The 27,887-nt window shown below is 43.3% G+C and overlaps 2 protein-coding genes across 4 annotated transcripts in view; one reads left to right on the forward strand and one right to left on the reverse strand.

The window, feature by feature from the left end:
• LOC127060968 (uncharacterized) overlaps nucleotides 1-27,887 on the reverse strand; it is a 1,003,595-nt gene that overhangs the window by 209,941 nt on the left and 765,767 nt on the right. The window lies entirely within an intron of this gene.
• Nucleotides 6,516-27,887, forward strand: part of LOC103824743 (ras GTPase-activating protein 1-like) — a 129,483-nt gene continuing 108,111 nt past the window's right edge. For both annotated transcript variants that reach the window (XR_007780316.1, XM_050986341.1), the window contains exon 1: nucleotides 6,516-7,230. Coding sequence is in view for 1 of the 2 variants with exons in the window: in XM_050986341.1 (XP_050842298.1) it covers nucleotides 6,770-7,230 (461 nt within the window). In the remaining variant the exon portion in view is untranslated. The remainder of the gene's footprint in view (nucleotides 7,231-27,887) is intronic.

Genomic DNA, 27,887 nt, shown 5'->3' on the forward strand with positions numbered 1-27,887 from the left:
CTATTTTGGAGACACTCTTTAAATATCCTTTCTATTGCAACAGTCTACTGCATATTCATAAACAATTATACATATTTAAACTTTTCCCCAAACTAGTTTACGTTTTCCAAGAACTGTTTAGCATAGCTCCTCCTCAGGTACGCCTTTCTAGAGCATGTGTATTTCTTGGCTGTGGTTTTGGTCCATTCTTGTTATCACCTCCAGTTTGGGCTTTGGTCCATATTTTCTGCAGACAGTGGGTGCTGATAATTAGTATGTCAGTAGCAGGGGTCTTCATCATATGTTCATTGAATGTTATCCCAACCAAGCAGGCAGTTTAACACAAGCATACTATATCAGCTATTTCACTACTATGTCTAAGTTTAGTTAACAACAGAAATAAAATCTATATAGTAAAGTTACTTTAACATTATACATATAGCATCCATTTTAATATTTGTGAAAAGCCAATATTATACTATGTATTTATAACAATTATTACAATGCTCCTCATTAGCCCAACTCTTAGGCGCACGATGGACTTTCACGGTCAGCTTTTCTACCTGGGCAGCGATGTCTTGCTGCACTTCAGCAGCCCAGATGGGCTTCCCTCTGTGCTGCTAATTGGCCTTTTCGCATCATTCCAGCCACCTCCACAGAGTGTTTGCTACCATCCACGAGTCAGTGTAGAGGTAGAGTGTTGGCCACTTTTGCTCAGTGATACCCAAAGCCAGCTGGACAACTTTCAGCTCTGCAACCTGACTTGATCCACCTTGTCCCTCAGTAGCTTCTTCACCTTTCCACAAAGGGCTCTATATGGCTGATTTCCATTTCTGATTTGTCCCTATTAGATGGCAGAAACCATCAGTGAAGAGAGCATATCACTTTCTGGTAGCTGGTTATGTGGTGGGGCCTCCTCAGCACATGTCACCTGCTCCTCTTCCTCTTCAGATGATACTCCAAAATTCCCACATTGAGCCCAGTTTGTGATGATTTCCAAGATCACAGGACGATTAGGATTTCCTATTCGAGCTTGCTGTGTGATAAGAGCAATCCACTTACTCCAGGTAGAATCAGTGACATGATGTGTTGCAGGGACTTTCCCTTTGAACATCCAGCCCAGCACAGGTAGTCAGGGTGCCAGAAGAAGCTGTGCTTCAGTGCCAATCACTTCTGAGGCAGCTTGAGCCCCTTCATATTCTGCTAAGATCTCTTTTTCAGGTGGGGTGTAGCTGGCCTCAGATCCTTTGTATCTGCTACTCCATAACCCCAGAGGTCTTCCTTGAGTCTCTCCAGGTCCCTTCTGCCAGAGGCTCTAGGAAGGATTATTCTCCCTGACTGCAGTGTAGGGCATGTTCTTCACATCCTGTCCTGTCCTGATCAGCCCAAAGACTACTAGGTGAGTGAAATAAACAGGGCAGGAGATTCTCCTCCTTTTAATGCCTTTAATAAAGTGATCAGCTCGAAGATGGGGGTTTTAGCAGATCCGCGGAGTTCTGCCACCGCTCCCAGCAGTGAATCAGAAGAGGAGGATTTGCAGCTCTGTCCCCAAGGGGGCAGGGCCAGGAGTCCTGTCCTCGCAAGGCAGTGGGGTATACCCAGGTCGTCTCGGTTTTGGTTATCAGTCCAGCGGGTCCTGGGTCTGACTGACATCGTTTGTAGTTAGGGCGAGGAGTGACCGAGGTTTTCAAGTGTCTCTTCCAGCTTCGGACCCCGGCCCTGCTGTCCAGACACCACTCTGACCTTTTAATTCTGTTTCGGCTCGTCTCTTTTGGGGTATTTTCCAGGATTTGGTAAAGGTCCTGTCCTAAGGTAGTCTGGGTTTGGGGGAAATTTGCATGTCTCCTGAGATGCAAATATCCCCCTCTCCTCTCACCGTCCGAGGGGGGGTTGTTGTCTTCTTGGCAGCAGGCTAGGGTGGTACTGAAATAAACAAGAATCTTCTACAATTGAGAGTCAAATGACGATACTTAAGGATACTTAACTGGCGGTTACAACATTTCACTAACAAAGAACTCTAGGCCAACGGTCAACTCTCAGATCAACTCAAAAACTCCTCTGCTGCTCCTTCTCCTAGGAAAAAAAAAGGTAACCTTTTTTTTTTTTTTTGTTCATAACAGTGAGCAATCTCTCATTTAATCTATTCAAAAGCTTATTGCTGTTGTTCAGGGCCCCACTTGAAATTGTTTTCTTTGGCATCAAAAGGTAGAGTGGTCTTAGACTCTGACTGACTGTACTCTGGGATATGTATCCTCCAAAAGCCCATGGTGCCTAAGAAAGCCTGTGTTTCTTTTTTGCTGGTTGGTGAGGACATAGCAGCTATCTTGTTAATCACTTCTGTTAGGATCTGTCAAAATCCAGTTTGTCACTTTACTCATAGGAACTGAATTTCCTGGGCCAGACCCTTGACCTTACTTTGTTTAATGGGAAAAGCCTCTTTCAGGAGAATCTGGATTATCTTCTCCCCTTTCTCAAAAACCTCTTCTGCCATGTTCCCCCATATGATGATGTCATCAATGTTCTGTAGATGTTCTGGACCCTCATCCTTTTCCAGTGCAGTCTGCATCAGTCCATGGCAAATGGTAGGGCTGTGCTTCTACCCCCCAGGGGCAGTCAGTTCCAAATGTACTGCGTGCTCCTCCAGGTAAAAGCAAACTGTGACCTGAACTCTGCTGCGAAAAGGATAGAGAAAAACGTGTTAGCAGTATCAGTAGGGACACCGCTTTGCTGCCTTGGACTCCATACCGAAGTTCCATCATGTCCAGCATGGCAGCACTCAGTGATGGTGTGATTTCATTCAGGCCATGATAATCCACTCTTAGCCTCCACTCTCCATTAGACTTACACACAGGCCATATGGGGTTATTGAAGGGTGAACAAGTCTTGCTGACCACTCCCTGGCTCTCCAGATCATCTTATGGATGGGAATCAGGGAGTCTCAGTTTGTGCTGTATTGCCAATGATGCACTGTTGCAGTAGCAATTGGTACCCATTGTTTTTCAACCTTCAGGAGTCCTACAGCAGAAGGGTCCTCTGAGGAACCAGGCAAGGTATTCAACTGTAATGCCTTCTGTCTCCAGAGCAGCTATCCCAAAAGCCTACCAATGTCCTTTTGGGTCTTTGAAATACCTTCTCCTGAGGTAATCTATGCCAAGGATGCACGAGGCCTCTGGGCCAGTCACAATGGGGTGTTTTTGCCATTCCTTCCCTGTCAGGCTCACTTCAGCTTCCAGTAGACTCAACTGATGACACCCCCCTGTCACCCCAGAAATGGAAACATGTTCTGGCCCCCATGTGTCCCAATGGCATCAGAGTATGTTTCACACCAGTGTCAACCAAAGCTTTATATTCTTGTGGGCCTCATGTGCCAGGTCATTGGATCCACACAGTCCAATAGACCTGATTTTCCCTGGCCTCTACCTGGCTAGAGGCAGGGCTCCTCTAGTTCTAGTCATTGCAGTTATTGCTTCCTCCCTGTGCATGTATCCTGGAGGTCCCTTCAAAGGGAACAGACATGTCATCCTTCCTTTTGTTATACCTAGGATCTCACCCATGGGAAATTTGAGCTACATCCATCCTTGATGAATTTCCTTTGTTAGTAGTTTCTTCTTTTAGTTTACATATTTGTGCTGCTAGCAAATGGCTGTGTGGTATTTAGTTGCCATCTAGGGCTGAACCACGACACCTGTACACATGCTGCTGCCCTTGAAGGCACTTAGAAAAGACTGTCTCATAAAGGGAATCATAAATATTTACACTGCATTTCTAGATTTCAGAATATCACTTCTACAAAAGCAACAAGATTATGCTAAAATCATTTTACTTGAAAATTTCCGAGGAACAGCAAAGAGCACTAAATATGAACCCATAGAGACAGTAAACTACAAGATTATTTGACATTACAAATATAATGCTGAAATACGATAATACAGAAATCAAAGTCAGAGGAGATTGCTATTGAAGCTGGGATTTCTTAAACAGAAAAACAGCAGGGTACACATGTGTTAGAATCCTGTAAACTGAGGACTTGAGCTTGATTCTGCTTTCATTGACACTGGCACAAATCCAGCATAATTTGACTGGAAAGCTGTTAAAGTGGGAGTATTAGTTTGTTTTAGTGGCCTCAGGAGAAATTCACTTAATACTTTTAGGTAATACAAAGCTTTAAAAACGTGAATGCTTAGATGCCTTCTGAAAACTCTTGAGAGACATCCAAGTGTTAATGTGCTATTTTTGTTAGCATTTTTAATAATGAAAAAGGATACCTACATGTTATATTGCCTGGTAGTGTCACACAATGTCTTGATCATGGAGGTACCTACATTTTAGGTGAACCTAATGTATTCAAGTAAACCCACTGAAGTTACCAGAATTAATGACAAAGATAAGCTTGGGTGTGAAAGCTCATGGGCTTGGGTAATAAGAAAAAAAACCCCATAATTTCAGGAAAGTGCAGATTAAATACATTTTTAGTAGCTATGTAGCAGCCCATGGAGGACCCCATGCTGGAGCAGGTGGATGTGCCCTGAAGGAAGTCGCAACCCATAGAGAGTCCATGTTGGAGCAAGCTCTTGGCAGGAACTTTAGTTTGTGGAGAGGAGCCCACATGGGAACATGTTTTCTGGCAGGAACTGTGGCCTTGTGGAGGACCCACTCTGGAGCAGTCTGTTTCTGACAGACTGCAGCCTGTGGGAAGGACCCACATTGGAGAAGTTTGCGAAGGACTGTCTCCCATTGGAGGGACCCCACGGTGGAACAGGGAAAGAGTGTGAGGAGGCAGGAGCAGCAGAGACAATGCATGATGAACTGATCACAACCTCAGGGAGAGATGGGGGGAAGATTTGTTCTTATTTCTTATTGTATTACTATCTGTTTAATGGGCAAAAGGTTAAATTAATTTCCCCACATCAAGTCTGTTTTGCCTGTGAAAGTAATGGCTGAGTGATCTCCCTGGCATTATCTCAACCCACAAGCTTTTTGTTGTGTTTTCTTTCTGTCTTGTTGGTAGATGGGGAGTGAATAGAACATCTTGGTGGACATCTGGTAGTCAAGGTCAAACCACTACACTATACAAAATTCCATCTCATTGAGCAGTGCTGTCATGTGACGATGTTCACAGGGGTCCCATGATGAGGGAAGAGACGAGAAAGTTGACTCCATGTTTCAGAAGGCTTGATTTATTATTTTATTATATATATTATATTAAAAATATAGAATAGAAGAAAGGATTTCGTCAGAAGGCTTGCTAAGAATGGAAAAGGAATGAATCACAAAGGTTTGTCTCTGACCAAGACAGTCTGGACAGCTGGACTGCGATTGGCCATTTTTTAGAAACAACCAGATGAGACTAATCACAGATCCACCTGTTGCATTCCACAGCAGCAGATAAGAGTTATTTACACTTTGTTCCTGAGGCCTCTCAGCTTCAGGAGGAAAAAATCATAAGGAAAGGATTTTTCATAAAACATGTCAGTGACACTGTCATTCTATGTGAAGACAGGCCCAGAAGTGGTCAATTAACACTAGATCTTTTGAATAATTCAGGGAGTTTTGCATCTAGGCTTTTATGAGACATATTTACACATATGACACTGTACAAGCAGCACAACTTCCACTGTGCTGAAAAAGTCTGGATCCAAGTACCAGGGCATGAGGAAAAACTACCCCATACTGCATTCTGTCAGAATACTCCCCAGTTTTACCTAGAAACTAACCCACCGGTAAGGCCCTACTTGCGGCTTGAAGCATAGCATCGTCTGAATAAGCACGTGAATACCCAGCGAGACCTTCATCACTGCGTATTTGGCGGCTGGATACGAAAACCGATTTCTTCTCAATCCCCCGCTTCCTCTGCCCCAATGGCTAGAGCCTGTGGCATCGCCCTTCGCCCGGATCTGCTCCCCTCTCCCCCGCACTGTAGCATCCGCGCTAGGGTGCCTCACTAGAGCTGTTCTCCCTGTAGGCAGCAGCATAGCACTGAGCAAATTCCTGCTTTTGTTTGTTTGTTTGGTCTTGGTTTTGCTGCACATGAATGACCTGCGAACAGCCCTGCTTTCCCTATAGACCTACGTGAGTATTGATTGCTTCACGCTTTGGTAGTGCAAAAGACTCGCACAGTTGTTCTCAATTTCGATGCCGTAGTTCGGGAGAAGAACAAACTTTGGCACGATCTGTGGAGATCTGCCTTTTCCTGTTTGGTTGTTGTGGTGGCATTTAGTGTGGGGTTTAGTTTTTTGTTTGTTTTCTCCGAGGCAGGAATGATGGGGGCTCCCTATTCTTTTCTCCCCTCCCTGTATCCCTTACACTCCTCAAGAGGGAGTAGGGAACCCCCATCTTCTTTGTTAGCTACCTTACGCTCCGCGCTTTGCTGCCTACTTACTCCCTGCATGAGAATGAGATACTAAACGAGCAAATGCCGCTCGCCAATCTGCCCTTTTCTCTGTCACTAGCGAACTAGCTTCCTCCCCCTTTTCTTCTTTGCCCCGCCCATGCAGTCGCCTGCCCTCGCTGGCTTTTGGGGGAGGGGTGGGGTGAGAGCGTAGAATTGTATATCCGCAAGAGTTGCTCCCCGCGCGGTTGCAGGGGGGTAAAGCAGCAGTGCTGGGGTCTTGAGGAATTACTCTAGGCACTCAGGCGGTTATTGTTCAGAACCTGTCTGCTGGAGAAATCTTCTCGTAGTACTAGCTCCACTCCCCGCAGGCGGAGGCGCGGGGAGGAGGAAGTCGTCGCCACCTCCCCGGACTGCTGCGTTCGGCGGGGGAGGTGGAGGTAGGAGGGAGTGAGTCTCAACATGATGGCGGCCGAGCTCGGGGTTGAGGAGGGCGGCTCGGTTACCTCTGCCGATATGGTGGGAATTGTTGGTGGAGCTGAGTCGGAGCACTACCCCACGTTACGCCGGGGCAAGGAGCTGGTGTCCCAGGGCCCCTTCCTGGCTGGCTCTGGCGAGGACAGCCTGGGCGCTGGCGGTCCGGCGTTGTGTTCGGCGCTGGGGCTCCTGGCGTTAAGATCCGGGCCTGCCTCTCTGGCGTCCAGAGACGCACTGTCAGCAACTGGACAAAGGCTGGAGGTGTCCGGAGAGGTGCTGCTCCCACCCAAACCCAGCACTGTCGCCTTTCCCCCGCTGCCGCCGCCGCTTCAGCCACCTTCCTTGGCGGGGGGGCTGGGGATTGTGGATGAAGGCGACTCGTTGGATGGGCCCGAGTATGAAGAGGAGGAGGTGGCCATCCCGCTCAACGCTCCCCCCACAAACCAGTGAGTAGCAGCGTTTCTGAACCCCGTCGGGTGTCCGCCGTCCCTTGACGTTTCCCCCGCGGGGAAGAGAGGCGCCGCAGTGTGCAGCGCGGCGTCAGGCCCACACACTTTCTCAAACTCCTGTGGAAGTGTCGTAGAAGTTTTTCATTAGGTTATGTTTGGAAAGAAAAAACAATTGAAAAAAACAAGTCTTCGTTAATATTTTTATTATACTTTTCCTTCTGTCAGCTTGATCGTGATTCCTACAATGCTAGTTATATAAAGAATCTTGCGGTAGAGGCGGAGTAGTTCTTCAGTTATATTTTGCGAAATAAAAAAAAAATCATATAATGTTATATAGAGTTCATGTAACTGGAGAGTGCACTAAGCAACCTTTGGATTTAACCATGAACTAATTCCAGGAAGTCTGCAGATTTACATAAAAAGGTAGCAAGGCTTGTGTCCTGTTTTTGCTGGGTTAGTTAAGTTTCTTCCCTGTAGCTGGTATTTGGATTTAGGACAATAAGGTTGATAACACATAGATGTTTTTAGTTGTTTCTAAGCAGTGTTTACACTAAGTCAAGGACTCTTCAGCTTCATATTACTCCACCAGCGAGTAGTCTGGGAGGGAGCATAGCCAGGGCAGGTGACCCAAACTGGCCAAAGGGGTATTCCATACCATATGGCATTATGCTCAGCATATAAGCCAAAGGGAAAGTTGTCTGGGGGTTGCTGCTCAGGAACTGGTCGGCAGGTGGTGAGCAACTGCATTGTGCATCACTTGTTTTGTATATTCTAGCTTATTAGTGGGGGGAGGAGTGTGTGAGTGGCTGTGTGGTGTTTAGCTACCTGCCAGGTTAAACCACGACAGCTTGTATTGGAACAGCCCTCAAGTAAGTACCTTATTCTCCCCAAAATGAAACCGTTTCAAAGGCTTAAATTGCTTATGTTGGCATATAGAAATATGTTATTTCTGAAGTTGTAGTAAGTATAGAGAATAACATGGTTTCAAGGTAGAGGATGGCAGATATATTTAAGGTATAGGTCAAAATTCATCTGAAAACCCATCTGAATTTGAGTTCATTTTAACCATCTTTCATAACTGGTGTTGGAGAGTTCATTTCTGTAATATTAAATGTTTGTTTTTAAAAAGTAATCTCTAACTGTGGCAGGCTTTCTACTAATCCTTTCCTCTTTCGATTTCTTGACTTTTTGTGAAAGATAATAAAGAATAAGACCTTGTTTTGTGAAGACAGTGTTTGAATAGTCCTAAAGTTTTATACTTCCATAAAGAGCTAGCAATATAATCAGGCAGTTTAAGATAAAGACTGAGGAGGGAAATAGAGGCACATAAAGGTGAAGTTACTTCTTCAATATTGTGTATTATGTCAGAGAGAGACAGTATCCTGTTCTTCTTTCTGAAAGATCAGACTGCTTTTTCTGTTAGAACTGGTCATTATCTATCTCAGAAAATAAGGTTGTGCTTTTTTTCAACTATTTTTTAGAAAGAGAGGTAATTCTTGGTGAATGATCATGTATTTGATACTAAGTAATCATTACTACTTTCACAATTATAAGTGGATTTTGCTGTCAGAGTATTGTAACTCACATTATAGTGTGAAGGTTAACTTTCATAAAAGAGGATACAAAATTTCTGACAAAAAGCATGACTGGGAAGGCCCTGATTTTCTCTGTTGGTCCATGAGGCTACTTAGCTTGTTAAGACAAAAGCAATATTGAAGCCTTTGCAGGACCAGCATAACTGTGTAGTTGAGTATTTGTTCTTCAGTGTAAAAACATTAGGTAGCAAAATAGATGTTGAAAAATTGATTCAGAAACTTTTATCTCCATCTACTTACCTGTTTTTTCTTTGTAACTTATAATTTTTGTGCCTTTTTTTTTAAAAAAGTTGTTGGCTAATTAAAAATAATCAGAATTTCTCTTTCATACATCTATTTTGATACAAAGTCATTTTTTTACCATTGTCAGTTAAGTAATTTAAATTAGCTGCATGCTGATAGTAAGTTTTATTCTTTCAGTCCTGATGTTTTATTTTGGAAGCGTACTTTGTAGTCATACCATCTGTTTTTATAGAATTGAACAAAGATCTGTCACTTTAATATTATAAGCAAACACCTAATACACTTCCTCTTTTCCAAGTACCTCAGGAAAATGGAAATAAATTTAATATTATTAATTTTGTAGCAGTGGGAGAAGCTTGTCAATATGTAACAAATTCTGCTAATTAAAATACTCAAAGTCCAAAGTATGATTGATTGATATTTCCCTTTGGTTGTTGTAACACCCTAAGGAGGCACTACCAAGATATAGGTTCAGGATACAGTAAGAGATGCTAGACCAAACAGCTTTAGGGATAAACAAGCTACTGCTAAATAGAGATCAGTAGTGCAATTATCTGTGTTTTTACAACACATTCAGTAATTCACTAATACAACTATCCAGGTCAAAATAACAGCAAATCCAGTCATTTACCAATACTGGGCTAAACTTAATACCCATGAGTGCAAAGGCTTACATAACCATGGTTATTGAGCAGGGTGGCAAGAAGCAGGGTGTGGCTTCTTTGGATGAATGACACAGACCAGCTGATGCACTCAGGGAATTCAGAATTCCATGATTGGGCTGACCTCTTTAATTGTTGAATTGTGGAAGCACTATATGGACATGTTAACCAATCATCACACATCCTACCTCTGTTTCAGTTCTGTCCTTAGTGTGCAGAGGGCATGCAAATACTGTGCAAGTCAATGCACCACAATCCTGAATGAGAGTGACTTAATGATTGTCTGTTCAGTGTATACTTTTTCATTTGAGTATAGAAGTAGTATGTTTCTGCTGTAGCTTAATGGTAGGTGGGAGGCACAGGATGCTAGGTAATAGAGTGGACAATTCCCTTTGTGTGTTGGGTGTTTTCTCTCTGCACTATCTACCCCATCTGCAAAGCTTACTGCTAGAGGTTGATAGCAGTCTGAAACTATGTTACAGAAATGCCTACAAAGTTAAAGAATGAATGATACTTAATTTACTGGTAAACTGGTGATATGTGAAATAGTTTAGTTATTTATGTATTTGAATAAAAATCTTAAAGTTGACAAGATATATCTTAGTGTTGCATTAAGATGGCAGAAGCAGTTCCAGTATATTCCTACACAATTCATATTTTCATATAGTGTTTCTTTAAGTGGTGATTATCACGTTGAAATGAAAATCCTTTGATAACAAAAATCCTTTCCATGGTAGATGTATTGTTACAGTCACTCTTGGTATCTGTTGAGACAACATTAGTGAGAAAAAAAGAGAGAGAGAGCTGGGTAGAGAAGTATTTAACAAACGTGGTTCGAGTAAAAGGAAAAAGTGTTTTGTCTCAATTTAGTGTGAAGTTATAATTTCTTCAGCTGAATTTGTCGGAGATAGCAAGTCCAGAGTTCTGCAGCATTTGTTTATTTCAGTAGCTAATAAAATGTTTTTCTGAAAGTGCATAGCTTTACAATAATTATTGAAAGCTCTACTCCATACCAAAGAATAAATTTGTATTGCATTGAAAACTGAGGGGAAATACTATTGGCATGTTTGGACTCTACATCTTCCCTAGGCAGCCTGTGTCCAGTGCTCAGTCACCTTCACAGTAAAAAAAAAAAAAAAAAAAAAAAAGTTTCCTCATGTTGACAGAACCTCCTGTGCTGCAGATACTGTGCTTCAGATATAGCCCATTGCATGTTTTCCTGTCACTGGGCATGACTGACAATAGCCACTCTGTCATCTTTGCACTCTCCCTTCAGGTATTTGTATATGTTAATGAGTTCTCTGCTCTTTTGGCTAGACAGCCTTTCCTCATAGGAGAGATGCTTCAGTCCCTTCATGGCCCTTTCCTGGACTCACATCAGTATGTCTGTGTCTTTCCTATACTGGGGAGCCCAAAACTAGACATGGGACTCCAAATGTGGCCTCAGCAGTTGTGAGTAGAGGGGAAGAATCACCTCCCCCAACCTGCTGGCAGCATTTCTCCTAATGCAGCCCAGGATACCATTTGCCTTCTTTGTAGCAAGGGCACATTGCTGGCTCTCATTCAACTTGGTGTCCACCAGGACTCCCCAGGTCCTTTTCTGCCAAACTACTTTCCAATTGGTAAGCCCCCAGTATATGTATTATTGCCTGGGCTTATTCTTCCTCAGGTGCAGGATTTTGCACTTCCTGTCATTGAACTGCATGAGATTCCTGTCAGACCATTTCTCCAGCCTGTCAAGGTTCCTCTGGATGGCAGCATGACCCCTTGGTGTATCAGCTGCTCCTTATTGTCCAGATAATTAATGAAGGTGTTAAACAGGACTAGACCTAGTATTGACCCCTGGGGTACATACTGGCCTCCAACTAGATGCGCTGCTGACCACCACTCTTGGCCTTGATGTTCAGCCAGTTTTTGGTCCACCTCGCTGTTTGCTTATCCTGCCCATATATCAAAATCTTCTCTATGAGGATCATATGAGTGTGTCTCGGTCTGAAAGACAAATGTCTGCCAAGGAAGGTGGAAACCTCCCTTGGAATGGAGAATATGACCCTCTTCCCTCCAAATTACTATAAATTTTAAATTAAGGGTCTTTCAGGCAAGGAAAAGGAAATAACAGTTCCTGGGAAAAGGAATAACAGTTCTTTACTAGTATGTATAACAAGGCAAACAAACAACAATAATGGCAGCAACAACAAACAAAACCAGAAACCCAGTAACAGCCTTCTCTCGGCTGGCAGGCACTTTCTCCTTTGGTGTAGTTATGGTCGCAGCTGGCAGGGGCGCTGGTGGCTCCCCAGCCGGGCAGGGCAGGTGTGATGATTCCCCTGCGGCTGCAGGGGGCGCTGTGGCGTGAGTTCGGCCGTCTCTTTCATGTGGACAATGGCGGATGCAGACGGCGGAAAGGGATAGAGAAGGGGCTTCCTTTACAAACCTCCACGGGCAGCCGATCCCGGTGCCCCCTCTGGATGGCAAAAGAAGCTGTAGCAGGGACCTCGGAAGCACCAAGCTGGAATGGCAGGGACAAGCCAAAAAAAATCCCGGAGAGGTAGACGAGATGTATCCGAAACTCAGCAGCTGTAGCTGGAACCACGGGACGTCCCAGCAGGCAGGGGTTGCGGGGTTACAGTGTAGCAAAAAACCCGGAGCAGTAGCAAAGAAAGGGCAGGGGCCGGGCAGTGGCAGCCCAGCTCCTGAACCCGGCTGGGAGAGGCTCCCTTGGAGGGGGAAGGGGCTCGGAGATCCCGGGGTTTCCCCTGAGGCACTCGAGCAGATGATGAAGGGTCCTTTGGTGCGGTAGGGTGTTAAAAAGGTCCCAGTGCAACGGCCGCTTTTACGAGCAGAGCTCCACTCACGGTAGAAGGCAGCAGAAGACGGAACCTCGCAGTGGTGGCGAATTCTTCTCACAGCGATAGCAGCCTGTTTCCCCTCTGAAAGGCGAGAAAGCAAGAGAGAACTAGGAGCTGCACCCAAACCCTTCCCCCAGCCCAAATCTCATGGTATCTCTGCCCTTCTCAGAGAAACCCCTCAACTACCGCAGTAAAGCCAGCTGTACTCCTCCCCCTTCTCTGTGGTTACTTCTTTTGTTTCTCTTAAGTACCGATCGTTATTGTTTTTTAGCAAAATAAAAAAAGGGGAGAAAATTCCCTAAGAGAAAGAAAACAGAAAGGAAAAATCCTAACCTCCAACAGAGAGATAATGTCAAAAGCTTTCCTGAAGTCCAGCTAGACAATATCCACTGCTCTCCCCTCATCTGCTAAGCCAGGCATTTAATCATACAGAGTTATCAGGTTGGTCAAGCAAGACTTCCCCTTTGTGAAGCCATGCTGACTACTCCTTGTAACTTCTTGTCCTTCACCTGTGTGGAAGTGGTTTTCAGCATCAGGTGCTCCGTCACCTTCTCCAGGGATCATGATGAGGCTGACTGGCCTGTAGTTCCCTTGTTTTGCGGAGAAAATTAAAAACTCCACAACTTTGTAAAAGTTGTAAAGCCGGTATGTTTATTGCAGCGCTGGACGCATGCGTATGCGGGGATTACTCTCCTTAAAAGGCATGTGTACCTCTGGGATCTTCAGGTCCCCTTTTTATCTTTCTCCCCAAATACATATGCATACAATTTCACAATAGGTTCATACATATTCATTTTACACACTTCGCGTGACATTTAGCGCTAGTTCTTTTGTTATCAGAAAAAATTCTTAGGCCAAGTTGACCTGTATCTCCCGCCTTATCTCTGCCCTTCACTGGTGCAATTTTCTGAGTTCAGACTAAACAGCTAAGATTCTAAGACTTAACTAAAAGATGCGCATTTAACTTAAATCAAAAAGAATTTCTACTTTGCAACCTGGAAAATTTCTACTCTGTCTCACCCTCGGTCCCCTTTCTTTAAGATTCAGGTGACATTTGCTTTCTTCCACTATTTGGGTACCTCTTCCAATTGCCATGACCATTCAAATATTATGTAGAGTGGCCCCACAATGATATCAGCCAGCTCCCTCGGTGCTCATGGGTGTATCTCATCAGGGCCTGTGATCTTATGTACATCCAGTTTGCTGAAGTATTCCCTGACTTGATCTTCTTCCAGCAAGAGTACATCTTTCTTGCTCCAGCCTTTTTTCTGGTCTCTGGGACTCAGGATTTCTAAAGGCCAGTGTTATGATCTGGTTATTAAAATTATTAGAAATGCCTCTGCCTGAATTAAGGTGCAAACAAAATCATATGCCAAAGTCAATAGTATGGATTTTATTTAATAGTAATATGAGAGAGAGAGAAAGAAAGAGAGACAAAAGAAGAGAAATAAATTGAAAAGTAGGGGGACAGAAAGAAAGTGACAGAGAGAGAATAAAGAAAATATCATCATCCGTGAATCCCAACAATGTTCCATTGATCCTCTCCAGCTGGTGGTGAAGGTCCCCCAAAAAGCATAGAAGCTGATGGGTTAATATAAGTAGTTCAGGATAGGTAGGAAAACCCAGGCACCTCCCTGGTGGTGGTGGGGGGGGGGGGCGGGGCGGTTGCCATTGTTTGACAAACTCTGGATCAAGTGCAGTCCTGTGGTGCAAGGCCTCAGGAATTACTCTAGGGGGACAGTTGGGAGGGGGGGTCTTTGATGGATTAAGATACCCCCTCAGTTGTTTCTCACAAGAATGTCCCATGGATGTAGCCTTCCTGGGGTTGGGTTCCATAGCCAGTTTGCGTAAGGGAGGATGGATGGGTTCACTGCCCCTGAGCAGAGGTTATGACACACTGAAATTTCCTCACACCTCAGTTGCGGGGGGAAATCTGTGCAAACCTGCTCCCAGCAAATGGATCTGTGGGCTACGGCCTCCCCCACCCCAAAACAAACCAGAGATGATTCTTAGCATGGCTGCTGGGTTTGGCTGTCATTCTTTTCCTTGTTTACTTGTTTACTTCTCCCCAGGCCTGAGATGACTGAAGAATGGGTTTCCCTTTGTCTAATCTCAGCAGTTTGGCTTTCAGTCCAAAGTTCTAGTCAGGCATCTTTAGGGAGGGGTAGGCTTCAGTGGCTTCTATATACAGTTTTGCTATAATGGGCAAAATTATTTTATAACAATGTTTAAGGCATGAATCATTTCAGTCCCTGACAGCTGGTCTTTCCAGTAAAGAGTGAGGTGAAGAAGGCATTCAGTACCTCAGGGTTTTTTTCAATGTCCTTTATCACCAGGGCCCCTGCACCATTCAGCTGTGGGCTCATGTTTTCCCTAGTCTTCCTTTTGTCACTTGTGTACTTATAGAATCCCTTCTTGTTGCCTTTGGTTGAGGTGATCCTTGAATATTAACCAGTTTTCTTGGGCTCCCCTTCTTTCCCGGGCATTATCCCATGGGACTCTTCCAAGGAGATCCCTGAAGAGGCCAATACTGCTCTCCTGAAATCATGTATTGTGATCTTGCTTTTTGCCCCCCTGAATTCTGCCATTTCATGGTCACTGTAGCCAAGGTTGCCTTTGGCCTTCACATTCCTAATGAGCCTCTCCAGGAATCTCCTCGACTGCTTATGTCCTGATGTGTTGTTCTTCTAGCAGATATTGGGGTGGTTAAACTCCCTTTGTGGATCTGAGTCTAATTCTAACTGTCTGCAGCTGTGATATAACTTGATTTTAGTGTATGAAATTTCTCTTCTGTTTTGCAATTAAGATAGTTAGAAGGTAACCTTTTTCATCAGCTAACGAGTGTTTCTTACTAATGCCTGTTTTTGAATTGCAGAGGGACTATAAACACCTTATTTTGGGTAGTTTGTTGATTTATCCAGATTTTATAATTTGTGTACTTGCAGAATAGAATTATATATAAATCTGGTTATATTTCAGTCTAAATAGATGATGTCACAAATACTATTTTAAAACAATAGTTAGGAGCAGCAGAACAAAATTGTATTTTAACCTTACGTTGGAAGTGAAACAGTAAGGAAACTGAACATAAGTACATGTATGGGCATGTAGGAAAAAAATAGGGAGGCCAAAGCTCAGTTAGAATTTAAGTTGGCAACTTGTGTAAGGGATAATAAAAATGTTTTTACAAATATATTAAGGGCAAAAGGGAGGGTAAGACCAATCTTTGTTCTCTACTGGATGAGGGAGGGAACTTAGTAACTGCAGATGAGGAGAAGGCAGAAGTGCTGATTGGTAGATGGTGTCAGGGAACAGAATGGTCCACCTGTTATCTAGGAGGAAGCCGTCAGAGAACTGCTGAGCCACTTGGATGTTCATAAATCTATGGGACCAGATGGGATCCATCCCAGGGTGAGGAGGGAGCTGGCAGATGAGCTTGTGAAGCTGCTCTCCATCATTTACCAAGTCCTGGCTCGCTGGTGAGGTTCCAGATGACTGGAAGCTGGCCAATGTGATGCCCATTCACAAAAAGGGTGGGAAGGAGGATCCCAGTAATTATAGGCCAGTTAGCCTGACCTCAGTACCTGGTAAGGTAATGGAACAGTTTATATTGAGTGCCATCACGCAGCACTTGGAGGATGGCCAGGGTATCAGACCTAGCCAGCATGGGTTTAGGAGGGGTAGGTTGTGTTTGACCAACCTGATCTCCTTTTATGACCAGGTGACCTGCCTGGTAGATGCAGGAAAGACTGTGGATGTTGTCTATTTGGACTTCAGCAAGGCCTTTGACACTGTCTCCCACAGCACACTCCTGGAAAAGCTGGCAGCCCATGGCTTGGGCAGGAGCACTATTTGCTGGGTTAAGAACTGGCTGGATGGCCAGGCCCAGAGAGTGGTGGTGAACGGTGCTGCATCCAGCTGGTGGCCAGTCATTAGTTGTGTTCCTCAGTGTCTGTGCTGGGGCCAGTTCTGTTCAATATTTTTATTGATGACATGGATGAGGGGATTGAGTCTTTCATTAGTAATTTTGCAGATGACACTAAGCTGGGAGTGTGTGTCGATCTGTTGGAAAGTAGGAGGGCTCTGCAGAGAGACCTGGAATGCTTGGATGAATGGGCAGAGTCCAATAAGATGACATTTACTAAGTCCAAATGCTGAGTCCTGCATTTTGGCCACAATAACCCCCTGCAACACTATAGGCTGGGGATGGTGCGGCTGGACAGTGGCCAGGCAGAAAGGGACCTGGGGGTACTGGTCAACAGCCAACTAAACATGAGCCAGCAGTGTACCCTGGTGGCCATGAAGGCCAATGGCATCCTGGCCTGTATCAGGAAAAGTGTGGCCAGCAGGACTAGGGAAGTTATTCTTTCCCTGTAGTTGGAACTGGTGAGGCCGCACCTTGAGTACTGTGTCCAGTTCTGGGCCCCTCAGTTTAGGAAGGACGTTGAGACGATTGAGCGCATCTAGAGGAAGGCAACAAGGCTGGTGAGGGGCTTGGAACACAAGCCCTATGAGGAATGACTGAGGGAGCTGGGGTTCTTTAGCCTGGAGAAAAGGAGACTCAGAGGTGACCTTTGTCATGGCTGCAGCTGGCCTGTAGCCGCAAAGATAAATTTGGCCATAACAGACCCCCAGACTTGACCAGCCTAGAAGTAAAAAAGTCCCTGGGTAAGCAAAGATAGGATGGATTTGAACCCAAGCAGGGAACCTCAGCCAATCCCATTCAACCCTGAATGCAGACACATCACTGGCCAGAGCTGGGCGGTGCTGAAACCCCGACCAGTTGTCTAAGCCTGGGAATTTTGAACCCCCTAGCTAAGGGGGTGGCCATAATAAATCTTTGTTGTTTGTCTCATGATCATCGGAGAGTTCTGTCTTTTCTGTCTCCAACCAATGACCCAATGTAATAGACCTTATTACTCTCTACAACTTCCTGAAAGGTGATTGTAGTCAGGTGGGGGTTGGTCTCTTTCTCCAGGCAGCAATTGACAGAACCAGAGGACACAGTCTCAAACTGCACCAAGGGAAATATAGGTTGGATATTAGGAAAAAGTTTTTTATGAAAAGATTGATAAAGTACTGGAATCATCTGCTCGGGGAGGTTGTGGAGTAACCATCCCTAGATGTGTTTAAAAAAAGACTGCATGTGGCACTCGGTGCCATGGTTTAGTTGAGGTGTTGGAGCATGGGTTGGACTCAATAATCTTTAAGGTCTCTTCCAACCTAGTGATTCTGTGATATAAATGGAAGCTTCAACTTTGGAAAAACAAAAGTGGAAAAACATTTGATGCTGGAAAAAAGTTAATAGATGAATTTTCTGGGGTTTTGTTGGGTGCTTTTTGTTGTTTTGGTTATTTTTGTTCAGTACTTCTAATTAACATCAAAGGTTATTTTATCTTAATAGTAAATAGAGACTCAACCTCTACTTTATCAAACTTTTATTTTGTTGTATATATTCTGCCACAACTTCAGTATGGGGCTTATGTACTTCACCTGCTAGCATACCTTATTGAGAAGCATACTATCATGCTATATTTCTTCACCTTTTGTTTTCCTTTTCTTTCTTTTTTATGGTGGAAGAACACAAATTCTGCTGTTAGATCTTTTTGTCATAGGATCATGCCTGTTGTTTCAATCATAAATTCTTAGGAATTCTCTAGTAGTTTTCCCTTTTACCCCATATCTTCCTTTTTCCTTTAAAAAAACAACCAAAAAAAAACCCCATTGGTATTTAGGCACAATAAAAGGATAGAGGAAGCATCTTATGTCAACACTGTGTGTTGCATAAAAGTATTCCAGTTAAACAAGAATGGCACCAATAAAATTTTACAGGTTCCTGACAAGATCCTTCTACTGTTTTATACTCTCAGGCTGTCCTAATTATTTTTTATTTTTATGTAAAGCTTGATGACTGTGGAAAAGAAAGAAGTGTGGGGTTTGGTTGTTTGGGATTTTTTTGCATAGGTCTATCTTTAAATGATGTTTTATATATTTATAAATATACTGTTTGGAGTTGAGGACTGTTATTAGGTTACCTCCTTAATGAAACTTGTTATTTGAAATAGTCTGGGATTATGTCAGTGGAAATGGCAACATCTTTGAAAAAAGTACAAGAAAAGCTGAGTTGGATAAACAGTATTTTTTATATAGACAACTTTCCTTCTAATTTCTTCTGTAGAAGCTCAAGAATTTGTTTTGTCTTTTTAAAAACTCTTTCAAAAGTAGTTTCCTGGTTTAGGGCAAATTTGGGAGGAAACCTTCAAAGGGGACCCCTCTAGGAAGCAAACATATGGTCCCTCCCCCCAATCAGTTCTGGAAGGATTCCTCGGAGGGAAGTGGAAAGAACCTGTTTATTTAACAGGCAAAACATCCCTCAGCACACAAAATGAACAAAACCGGATAACACCACTCTTTCACCGCTCTGAATAAGATGACAAATTCAGAAAGTCTTTTCTGGGAGTGGTCACTCTGTTATCAGTCCCTCTGGCGCTGGGGTAGCTGCTGCAGGCCACAAGGTACAAACTCTGGGTGTTTCCCAGGTCCCAGTCTGGAGCAGGCTCGAGTGGTTCCAAGAAAGGGAAAGGAAAAACAGTCCAGGGAAAAATTCGGACTGCTTAGCTAAACTAACTAATGAGCAGAAGCAAAAAGCAAGAGCAAAGCAGGGGCAAAGTAGAAGCAGGACCAAGAGCAAAGCAAAAGCAAAGCAAAAAGCAAAAGCAGCACTGTGTACTGCCCCTTCTCTGTGTCCCGCCGGCTGTGGGGGAGCAGGCTGATAACAAAACCAAAACAAAACATTCGCTCTTCAGAGCCGGGTTTGAAGGCACAGAACATAATATCCAGCATAAACAGAACACACAAATGGGGATACAAGCATCATAACATCACCCTAGGACAGGTAGCTAGCAGTGTTGTTTAACTTTAAAAAGGTACACATTGCAAAATGATTAATATTTATCTTCCTATTAATTATTATTGTATAGAAACCAATGTCACTAAATAAACTTGTAAGCTGTGTTAACATTTAAGGAAAGGTGTAGCCAGCTGGCTAGGGCACTCAGTGTACCCATTCAGTGTTTTGATAAGTTAGTTAGAAGTCTGATGGTTGCAATGATTGAGTTCTAAAGTCATCTTCATCTCTATTTTAACAACTAATTGGGACCAATTTCACATATTTTTTTTTTTTTTAATTAAGGATTGGTTGTTTCATTTTGTTAACACTGAAATTGTAATACTTGCCCATCCTTAAGTGTGATTTGAGTTTAAATAAGTATAAATTCTCCTTGGGTTGGAATAAGTATGTTCATGTTAGGTATTTTAGCTATATGTAATCATATTTAAAGATGTTGAACATGTAACTTTATGAAAATATTTAAAATCTTATTTGCTGTTAAGGAATCCTGTCATTGTTCAGCAGAGGTGACTGTGATTTTCTCTTATTAATACCTACTTACAGATATTTGGAAAAGGGGTTTTTTTAATGAACTTTCCCATGCAGAGACCATTGCTCTATTTTTCTGGGGTAATTTCCAGAAACTGAAAATAATGGTATGCTTAGATTTAGCTAACATTAGATAATCAGATTGCGAGGCTATGGTGATTCTGTGTAGTTAGTATAAGCAGTTTCTGTAAAATAGTTTAAAAATTAGTCATATAATCATCAAGTTGGAAGGGACCCACAAGGATCATTGAAATCCAACTCCCAGCCCTGTACAGGACTGCCCCAAGAATCACCATGTGCCCAAGAGCATTGTCCAGATGCTTCTTGAACTCTGTCAGGCTTGGTGCTGTGAGCACTTCCCTGGGGAGCCTGCTCCAGTGCCCAACCACCCTCTGGGTGAAAAACCTTTTTCTAATATCCAACCTGACCTCCACTAACACAGCTTCAGCCATTCCCTCGGGTCCTGTCACTGGTCATGAGAGTGAAGACATCAGCACCTGCCCCTTCACTTCCCTCATGAGGATGTTGAGGACTGCAATGAGGTCTTGTCTCAGTCTCCTCTCCTCCAGGCTGAACAAACCAAGTGACCTCAGCTGCTCCTCATATGGCTTCCCCTCTAGGCCTTTCACTATGTTTGTAGCCCTCCTTTGGATGTTCTCCAATAGCTTTATATCTTTCTTATATTGTGGCACCTAAAACTGCACAAAGGACTCAAGGTGAGGTCGCACCAGTGCATAGCAGAGCAGGACAATCACCTCTCTCACAACATGGTGATGCGGTCCCTGATGCACCCAGGACATGTTTGGTCCTCCTGGCTGCCAGGGCACTGCTGACTCATGTTCAACTTGCCATCGACCAGGACCCTCAGGTCCTTAATTATCCATCTATAACACTATCTTGACTGTTGCTGAACAGTGTGTTCACAGTGTTAAAGCTTTCTCAATTTCTCACTGCTCCTTCTGTCCTCCATCAAGCAGGTTAGAGGTGGACAAGAAGTTGAGAGGAGAGAGACCCAGGACAGCTGATGGAAATTGGCCAAAGGGATTCCATACTGTTTTGGTTTGGAAAGACAGGTGCTTGCTAAGGAAGGCAGGAGCCTCTCTTGAAATGAAAAATGTAAAACCCTTTCTTCTGAATTGCTATAAATTTTAAATTAAGGGGCTTTTAGACAAAAAATATGGGAGCAGGAAATAATAGTTTTTTAATAGGGAAGAAAATAAAAAAATAAATTAAACAATGCAGTAAAATAAAACAACATTGGCAGAGTTAGAACACAACCTGACACCCTGTTGGTCAGGGTGTTGGTAGCAGTCTAATTGGAAATGTGGCTGCAGTCCTCCTGGAGTGTCAGGTGTGGTTCTGTTGGAGTAGGGATCTTGTAGAAAAGGGTGTAGTCTTTTTTTTGAAGATCTAGTGGAAGAAGAGGCAGCTGTTTTTCTGGGAAAATCCAGTGGAGAAGCAGTGCTGGTGTTTTAGAATCTTCAGATTATATTTTCCGTAGGAATGCTTGGCTCTCCCCTCTGGGCGGAGCATTTCACAATGGGATGCTATAGTTCTTATTAGTTATGCAGTGACATTTAATAGCTTATTATTAACAGATGTTTTTTCGACAGGAGGAGTGGTTGTGGAAGAGATAAGGAAAACTGCCCACTTAACAGAAGACAACTGCCATACAGATGGCAAATAGAATACAATTTGCTTGACAATTCAGGACATTATCTACCCCTATTTCTATTTGCATCACAATAAAACTTTACACACAGTTCTCACTTAAGACTAGGTTTTTTTGTGGTACACAACCGATTTTTCTATCTTTTTGCATTACTTACTAAGTGTAACCAGGGCTTTGAGCAAAAACAATCTTACGGATGGGTTTGTCTTTGCCTGAGGTGGGATTAACCTGAACAGTCTTTTTTAAAATACTTTTCATGTGTATAATAGGGATTTTATTTCTATTTACTGTGTACAAGGGTTCAGACTGGGTAGGACTAGCTTGATTGATGGACTTTCGGGTGTTGACCATTTAGGTGGCTTTTGCTAAATTTATTTTTTAATTTTAAAAAATTCTCCCCCAAGTGCCTTCAGGGTAGTTTTAAGTAGTTTGTTGCACTGTTCATCTTTTCCGGCAGTTGGTGCATGAATAAGGGATATGATATATTTATTCAATACCATGTTTCTTGGCTCAGGTGTTGATAAGGTTATTTTTGAAATGGGTCTCATTTTCTGACTCAGTTCTCTCAGGGCTACTATGTCTTTACAGGATTTGCTTTTTAAGGCTTAGGATGCTGTTTTGGGCAGTAGTGTGAGGCACAGGGTAGGTCTCCAACCATCTAGTGGTGGCTTTTACTATGGTTAGCACATAGCGCTTGCCTTGGCATGTTTGGGGAAGTGTGATGTAGTTAATTTGCTAGGTTTTTTTATACTTGTACTTGGACCGCTGCCCACTATACTGTAGGGGTTTCACTCACTTGGCTTGCTTGATGGCAGCACACATCTTACAGTCATGGATAGCTTGAGAAATACTGTCTATGCTTAAATCTACTCTTCGGTTTTGTGTTCATTTGTAGGTGGCATTTCTGCCCTGATGACTTGAGGCATCATGGGCTCATTGAGCTAGGAACAATTCCCCCTTATGTTGCTAATTAAAGTTTATTTTTGACACATTATTTTTGCTGCTTGATATACTTGCTCGTTCTTTTGGTCTTCCTCATTAGCCTGACTTTTGGGGACATGGGCATTTACATGACGGACTTTTACAGGTAGTTTTTCTACCTGAGTGGTAATGTCTTTTTATTCATTAGCAGCCCAGATTGGCTTTTTTCTACTTTTCCAGCCAGCCCCACAGAGCATTGGCTACTATTTACAAATTAGTATAAAGGTAGAGCTTTGGCTACTTCTCTCTCTCAGCAATGTCTAGGGCTAGCTGAACAGTTTTGAGTTCAGCAAGTTGACTTGATCTACTTTCTCTTTTGGTACCTTGTGCAACTTGTCGTGTGGGGCTCTATATGTCTGCTTTCTACTTTTGCTTTATCCCTACAATGCGACAGGAACCGTCAGTGAAAAGAGCGTAGCGTGTTTATTTTGCTGGCAGATGGTTGTATGGCGGAGCTTCTTCAGCATGTGTTACTTGCTCTTGTTTTTCTTTATCAGTGAGACTAAAGTTTTTACTTTTTGGTTAGTTTGTAATTATCTCTAAAATTTCAGTGCGATTTAGGTTTCTAATACGGGCGCGCTGTGTGATGAGAGCAATCTACTTCCTCCATGTAGCGTTAGTGGCATGGTGGGTAGAGGGAACCTTTGCTTTAAACATCTACTCTAGCACTGGTAGTCAGGGTGCTAGGAGGAGTTGTGCTTCTGTGCTAATTACTTCTGAGGCGGCTTGAACTCTTTCATGGGCGGCCAAGATTTTTTTTTTGTATGAGTGTAGTTGGCTTCAGACTCTCTGTAGCTTTGACTCTAAAATCCTAGTGGTCGGCTTCGAGTCTTCTTAGGCACCTTCTGCCAAAGGCTCCAGGACAAGCCATTGTTCCCAGCTGCAGAGTAGAGCACATTCTTCATTTCTGGTCCCGTCCTGACTGGGCTGAGGGCTACTGTATGAGTGATTTTTTGCTTAATTTGGGCAAAAGCTTGTTGCTGCTCAGGGCCCTAGTGGAACTCGTCCTTCTTGCAGGTGACTAGGTAAAGAGGGCTTACGATTTGACTGTAATCGGGAATATGCATTCTCTAAAAACTTATGGTGCTTAGGAAAGCTTGTGTTTCTTTTTTGCTAGTTGGTGGAGACATCGTGGTGATCTTGTTGATGATTTTAGTTGGAATTTGACACTGTCTGTCTTGCTACTTTACTCTCAGGAACTGGATTTTTTGAGTAGGTCTCTTGACTTTGCTCTTCTTGATGGTGAAGCTGGCTTCCAGCAGAATCTGGATTATCTTTTTTTTTTTTTAAATACTTTTATTGCTGTGTTTTCTTACACAATTGTGTCATTGATGTACTGCAGATGTTCTGGAGTTTTACTCTTTTTGACTGCAGCTTGGATCAGTTCATGGCAGATGGTGGGGCTGTGCTTCCACCCCTGGGGCAGTCAGTTCCAGGTGTACTGCATGCCCCTCCAGGTGAAAGCAAACTGAGGCTTGTATTTTGCTGCCAGAGGAATGGAGAAAAATGCATTAGCAATGTCAGCACTGGCGTACTATTTTGCTGCTTTGGACTTCAGCTCGTACTGGAGTTCTAGCATGTCCGGCACAGCAGCATTCAGTGGTGGAGTCACTTTATTTAAGGCATGATAGTTTACAGTTAATCTCTATTCTCTGTCAGACTTGCGCACAGACCAGATGGGACTGTTGAAGGGTGAGTGGGTTTTGCTGACCCCCCCTTGGCTCTCCAGTTCATGGATCATTTTGTGGATGGGGATCATGGCATCTTGATTCATTTGGTACTGTCGGGCAGTACACTGACGAGGTGGCAATTGGCACTTGTTGCTCTTCCACCTTCAGGAGTTCTACTGCAAATGGGTTTTCTGATAGTCCAGTCGAAGTGTTTAACTGCTTAATGCCTTTTGCTTCTACAGCAGCTATGTTAAAAGCCCATCTGAGTCCTTTTGGGTCTTTGTAATAACCATTCCGGAGGAAGTCTATGCCTAGAATACACAGGGGCCTCTAAGCCAGTCACAATAGGATGTTTTTTCTACTCTTTCTCAGTCAGGCTCACCTCAGCTTCCAACAGGGTCAATTGCTGTGATCCCCCCCCCGCCCCCCGTCACCCCAGCAATGGAAACAGGTTCCGCCCCCACATGTCCAGATGGTATCAGGGTACACTGCCCACCAGTATCAACTATGACATCGTATTTTTGTGGTTCTGATGTGCCAGGCCATTGGATCCACACCGTCCAGAAGATCTGGTTTTCCCATGCCTCTCCCTGGCTAGAGGCAGGGCTTCTCTAACCTTGGTGATTATTTCTTTCTTGGGCATACATGGTAGAGGTACTTTCAAGGGGATCTGACAGATTATATTCAACAGCTCGGTTATGGGAGGTTGAGGCTACTTTCACTTTATTGAAGTTTTTTTGGTTAGTGTTTCTTTTTTTAAGTTGATGCAATCGCACTGCCAGGACGGAAGTGGGTTTCTCGTCCCACCTTACTATGTTTTTTCTATGGTTACGCAGAAAGAGCCATAGGTCAGCCCATGGGGTATACTTTCTCTCTTTAACTGGGGGATGTTGGGCTCTGACTTTGGGGCCTGTGACTTGCACTGGTGTGATGTGGGAATTGTTCTTTTTCATTTCTCTCATCTCCTTCATCTTTTCTTTGAGTTCTTGGACCACGGCAGAGACATGAGCTTGCATCAGGCTGTTGATCATACTCTCATAATTTCTAAGCTTGTTGGTAACAGAACTCACTGTCTTTTGGTTGGTATTGGCATTAATTTTTGCAATGAAGGTGGTGTATTGAGATGACTTTAGATTTGCTAGACTTTACAACATTTGCCTTGTGCACCTGACTTTGTCAGGGTCATTATCATGCAATCTATTTTTCCTTTAGAGTACTTCCAATACTGCCACTTCTTTCAACTGTTGGATCTCTTCTTCAAGAGTCTTCTAGCACATTCTATGGTGGTGCTCTTGCAGTCTCTCCCTGTGGACAAACCTCTCTCTGACACTTATTAAAAGCCACTCCCAGAGGGAAAGGGACTCTGGCTCTCTTACAAAAATCTGATTTATACTTGAGTCCTGGGTTAAGGGTTTCAGATTCTTTGCTTCACTACTATCCAGCTGGATGCCTGTACTCATAAGGTCCCAGACCCAAAGTAGCCAGGTTGTACAAGCCTCACATCCCTGTTGTACATTGTCTTTGTGCAGATTATGGAGACTTTTGTACGTCAGGGACTTGGTGATGATTGTAACCTCTGGCTCCCCTGTGGGTTGTGAGGGCCCTCCCTTATCTGGGTGCTTTGGTTTCTGTTATCATCTTATTGCAAAAGTTCCCATACCTCCTCGGTGATTTCTCATGGGTAGCTCCTCACAGCACTGACTCCTTCAAAGCACAGCCAACTCCATCTCTCTTCACAACGCAGCCAAGAAACCCCAACTCTCTCCTCAACTAGCTAACCCACTCTTTTGTAGCATGCTTCTTATTGGATACAGCTGTGGCTTATTAAGAGCAGGCCTGTTCCTAATCTTTGGGGATTAGTACAGCTGCAACTCCTCAGGTGTGAGACTACCTTCTGCACTATCTTTATTTTCTTATATTCTATCCCTCCACAGATTTCATCTTAGATCTCTTTGTTTCTACAGGGGCAACTGCTGCTGGCTGTGACTGCCTTTGCAGTTCATCTGGAACTTGGACAGTTGTAACATCTGTGGGTTCTATTGCTGCACTATTAGACTCTTTCTCTTGGAGGCAGGGGGAGGGCTTCTCACCAGCTGGGGAAGTGTATTTTTTTAGCATTTGGCTCATCTCATGCATCTCTTTCACCAGACCCCCTACCCAATCTGGGTACTTCATATCTGAGGTGGGCTGTGGGGGAGGGTCAGGCTCTGGGGCAGCAGCATCCCTAGTTTCTGTTGCTGTGTCAGGTTCTGGGGTAGGTGTCAGGGTGGTTATCTAGGTTACTCTTCCTTTTTTTAAAAATGCTAAATAGAACAGGCTTATCAGCAACACTAGCCACTGTATGATATTATTAGTATTTAGAGTGGATCTGAACCCTTTAAAAACTGGTGGGGCAGACCCAAAGAGATGTTTAAAGGGTTGGGAGAAAATTTCTCCTGGTGTCATTTTTATAGAGCAGGTGCTATTAATAAAGTAACCCCAAAAACATACAGTTAGGGTGTGATAGCTGTGAATTTATGTGCTTGCTTTCCAGAGGAAGTTTTAAATCTATGAATTTTTGACCTTATTTACTTATACAACAAACTGGATAACAGCCACAGTACTTTTGGTTACAGGACTCGTGTTTAGATAAGGGCCTACAAATGGGAGAAATATAGCTACTACTACAAGTTACTTAAACTAGGGTAAGCTGGACTCCATGGTGTCACTTAACGAGGTTTCTATAGCAGCACACTAAAATTAGATTACTCAAGAACTGTTATTCTCATTTTGTTTTTATGCCCTTGAGCCTCACATTGAGCACCAAAATTTGTTTTTGTTTGGAAAGACACGTGCTTGCTAAAGAAAGCAGAAGCCTCTCTTGAAATGAAAAATGTAAAACCCTTTCTTCTGAATTGCTATAAATTTTAAATTAAGGGGCTTTTATGCAAAAAATATGAGAGCAGGAAATAATAGTTTTTTAATAGGGAAGAAAATAAAATAAAAATGCAGTAAACTAAAACAACATTGACAGAGTTAGAACACAACCTGACACCCTGTTGGTCAGAGTGTTAGTAGCAGTCAAATTAAAATGTGGCTGCAGTCCTCCTGGAGTGTCAAGTGTAGTTCTGTTAGAATAAGAATCTTGTAGAAAAGGGTGTAGTCTTTTTTTGAAGATCTAGTGAAAGAAAAAGCAGCTGTTTTTCTAAAAAAATCCAGTAGAGAAGCCGTGCTAGTGTTTTTAAATCTTCAGATTATATTTTCCGTAGGAATGCTTGGCTCTCCCCTCTAGGCGGAACATTTCACAATGAAATGCTATAGTTCTTATTAGTTATGCAGTGACATTTAATAGCTTATTCTTAGCAGATGTTTTTTTCGGAAGGAGGAGTGGTTGTACAAGACATAAAGGAAACTGTCCACTTAACAGAAGACAAGTGCCATACAGATGGCAAATAGAATACAATTTGCTTGAGAATTCAAGACACATACCATGTGGGGTATCATCTCAACAATAAAAAAGAAGGTGTGTGTGTCTTCCAAGGTAGCCATTGCTCAGTTTGGCTGG

Source organism: Serinus canaria, chromosome W (genome assembly GCF_022539315.1).
Source record: "Serinus canaria isolate serCan28SL12 chromosome W, serCan2020, whole genome shotgun sequence".
NCBI lineage: Eukaryota > Metazoa > Chordata > Aves > Passeriformes > Fringillidae > Serinus > Serinus canaria.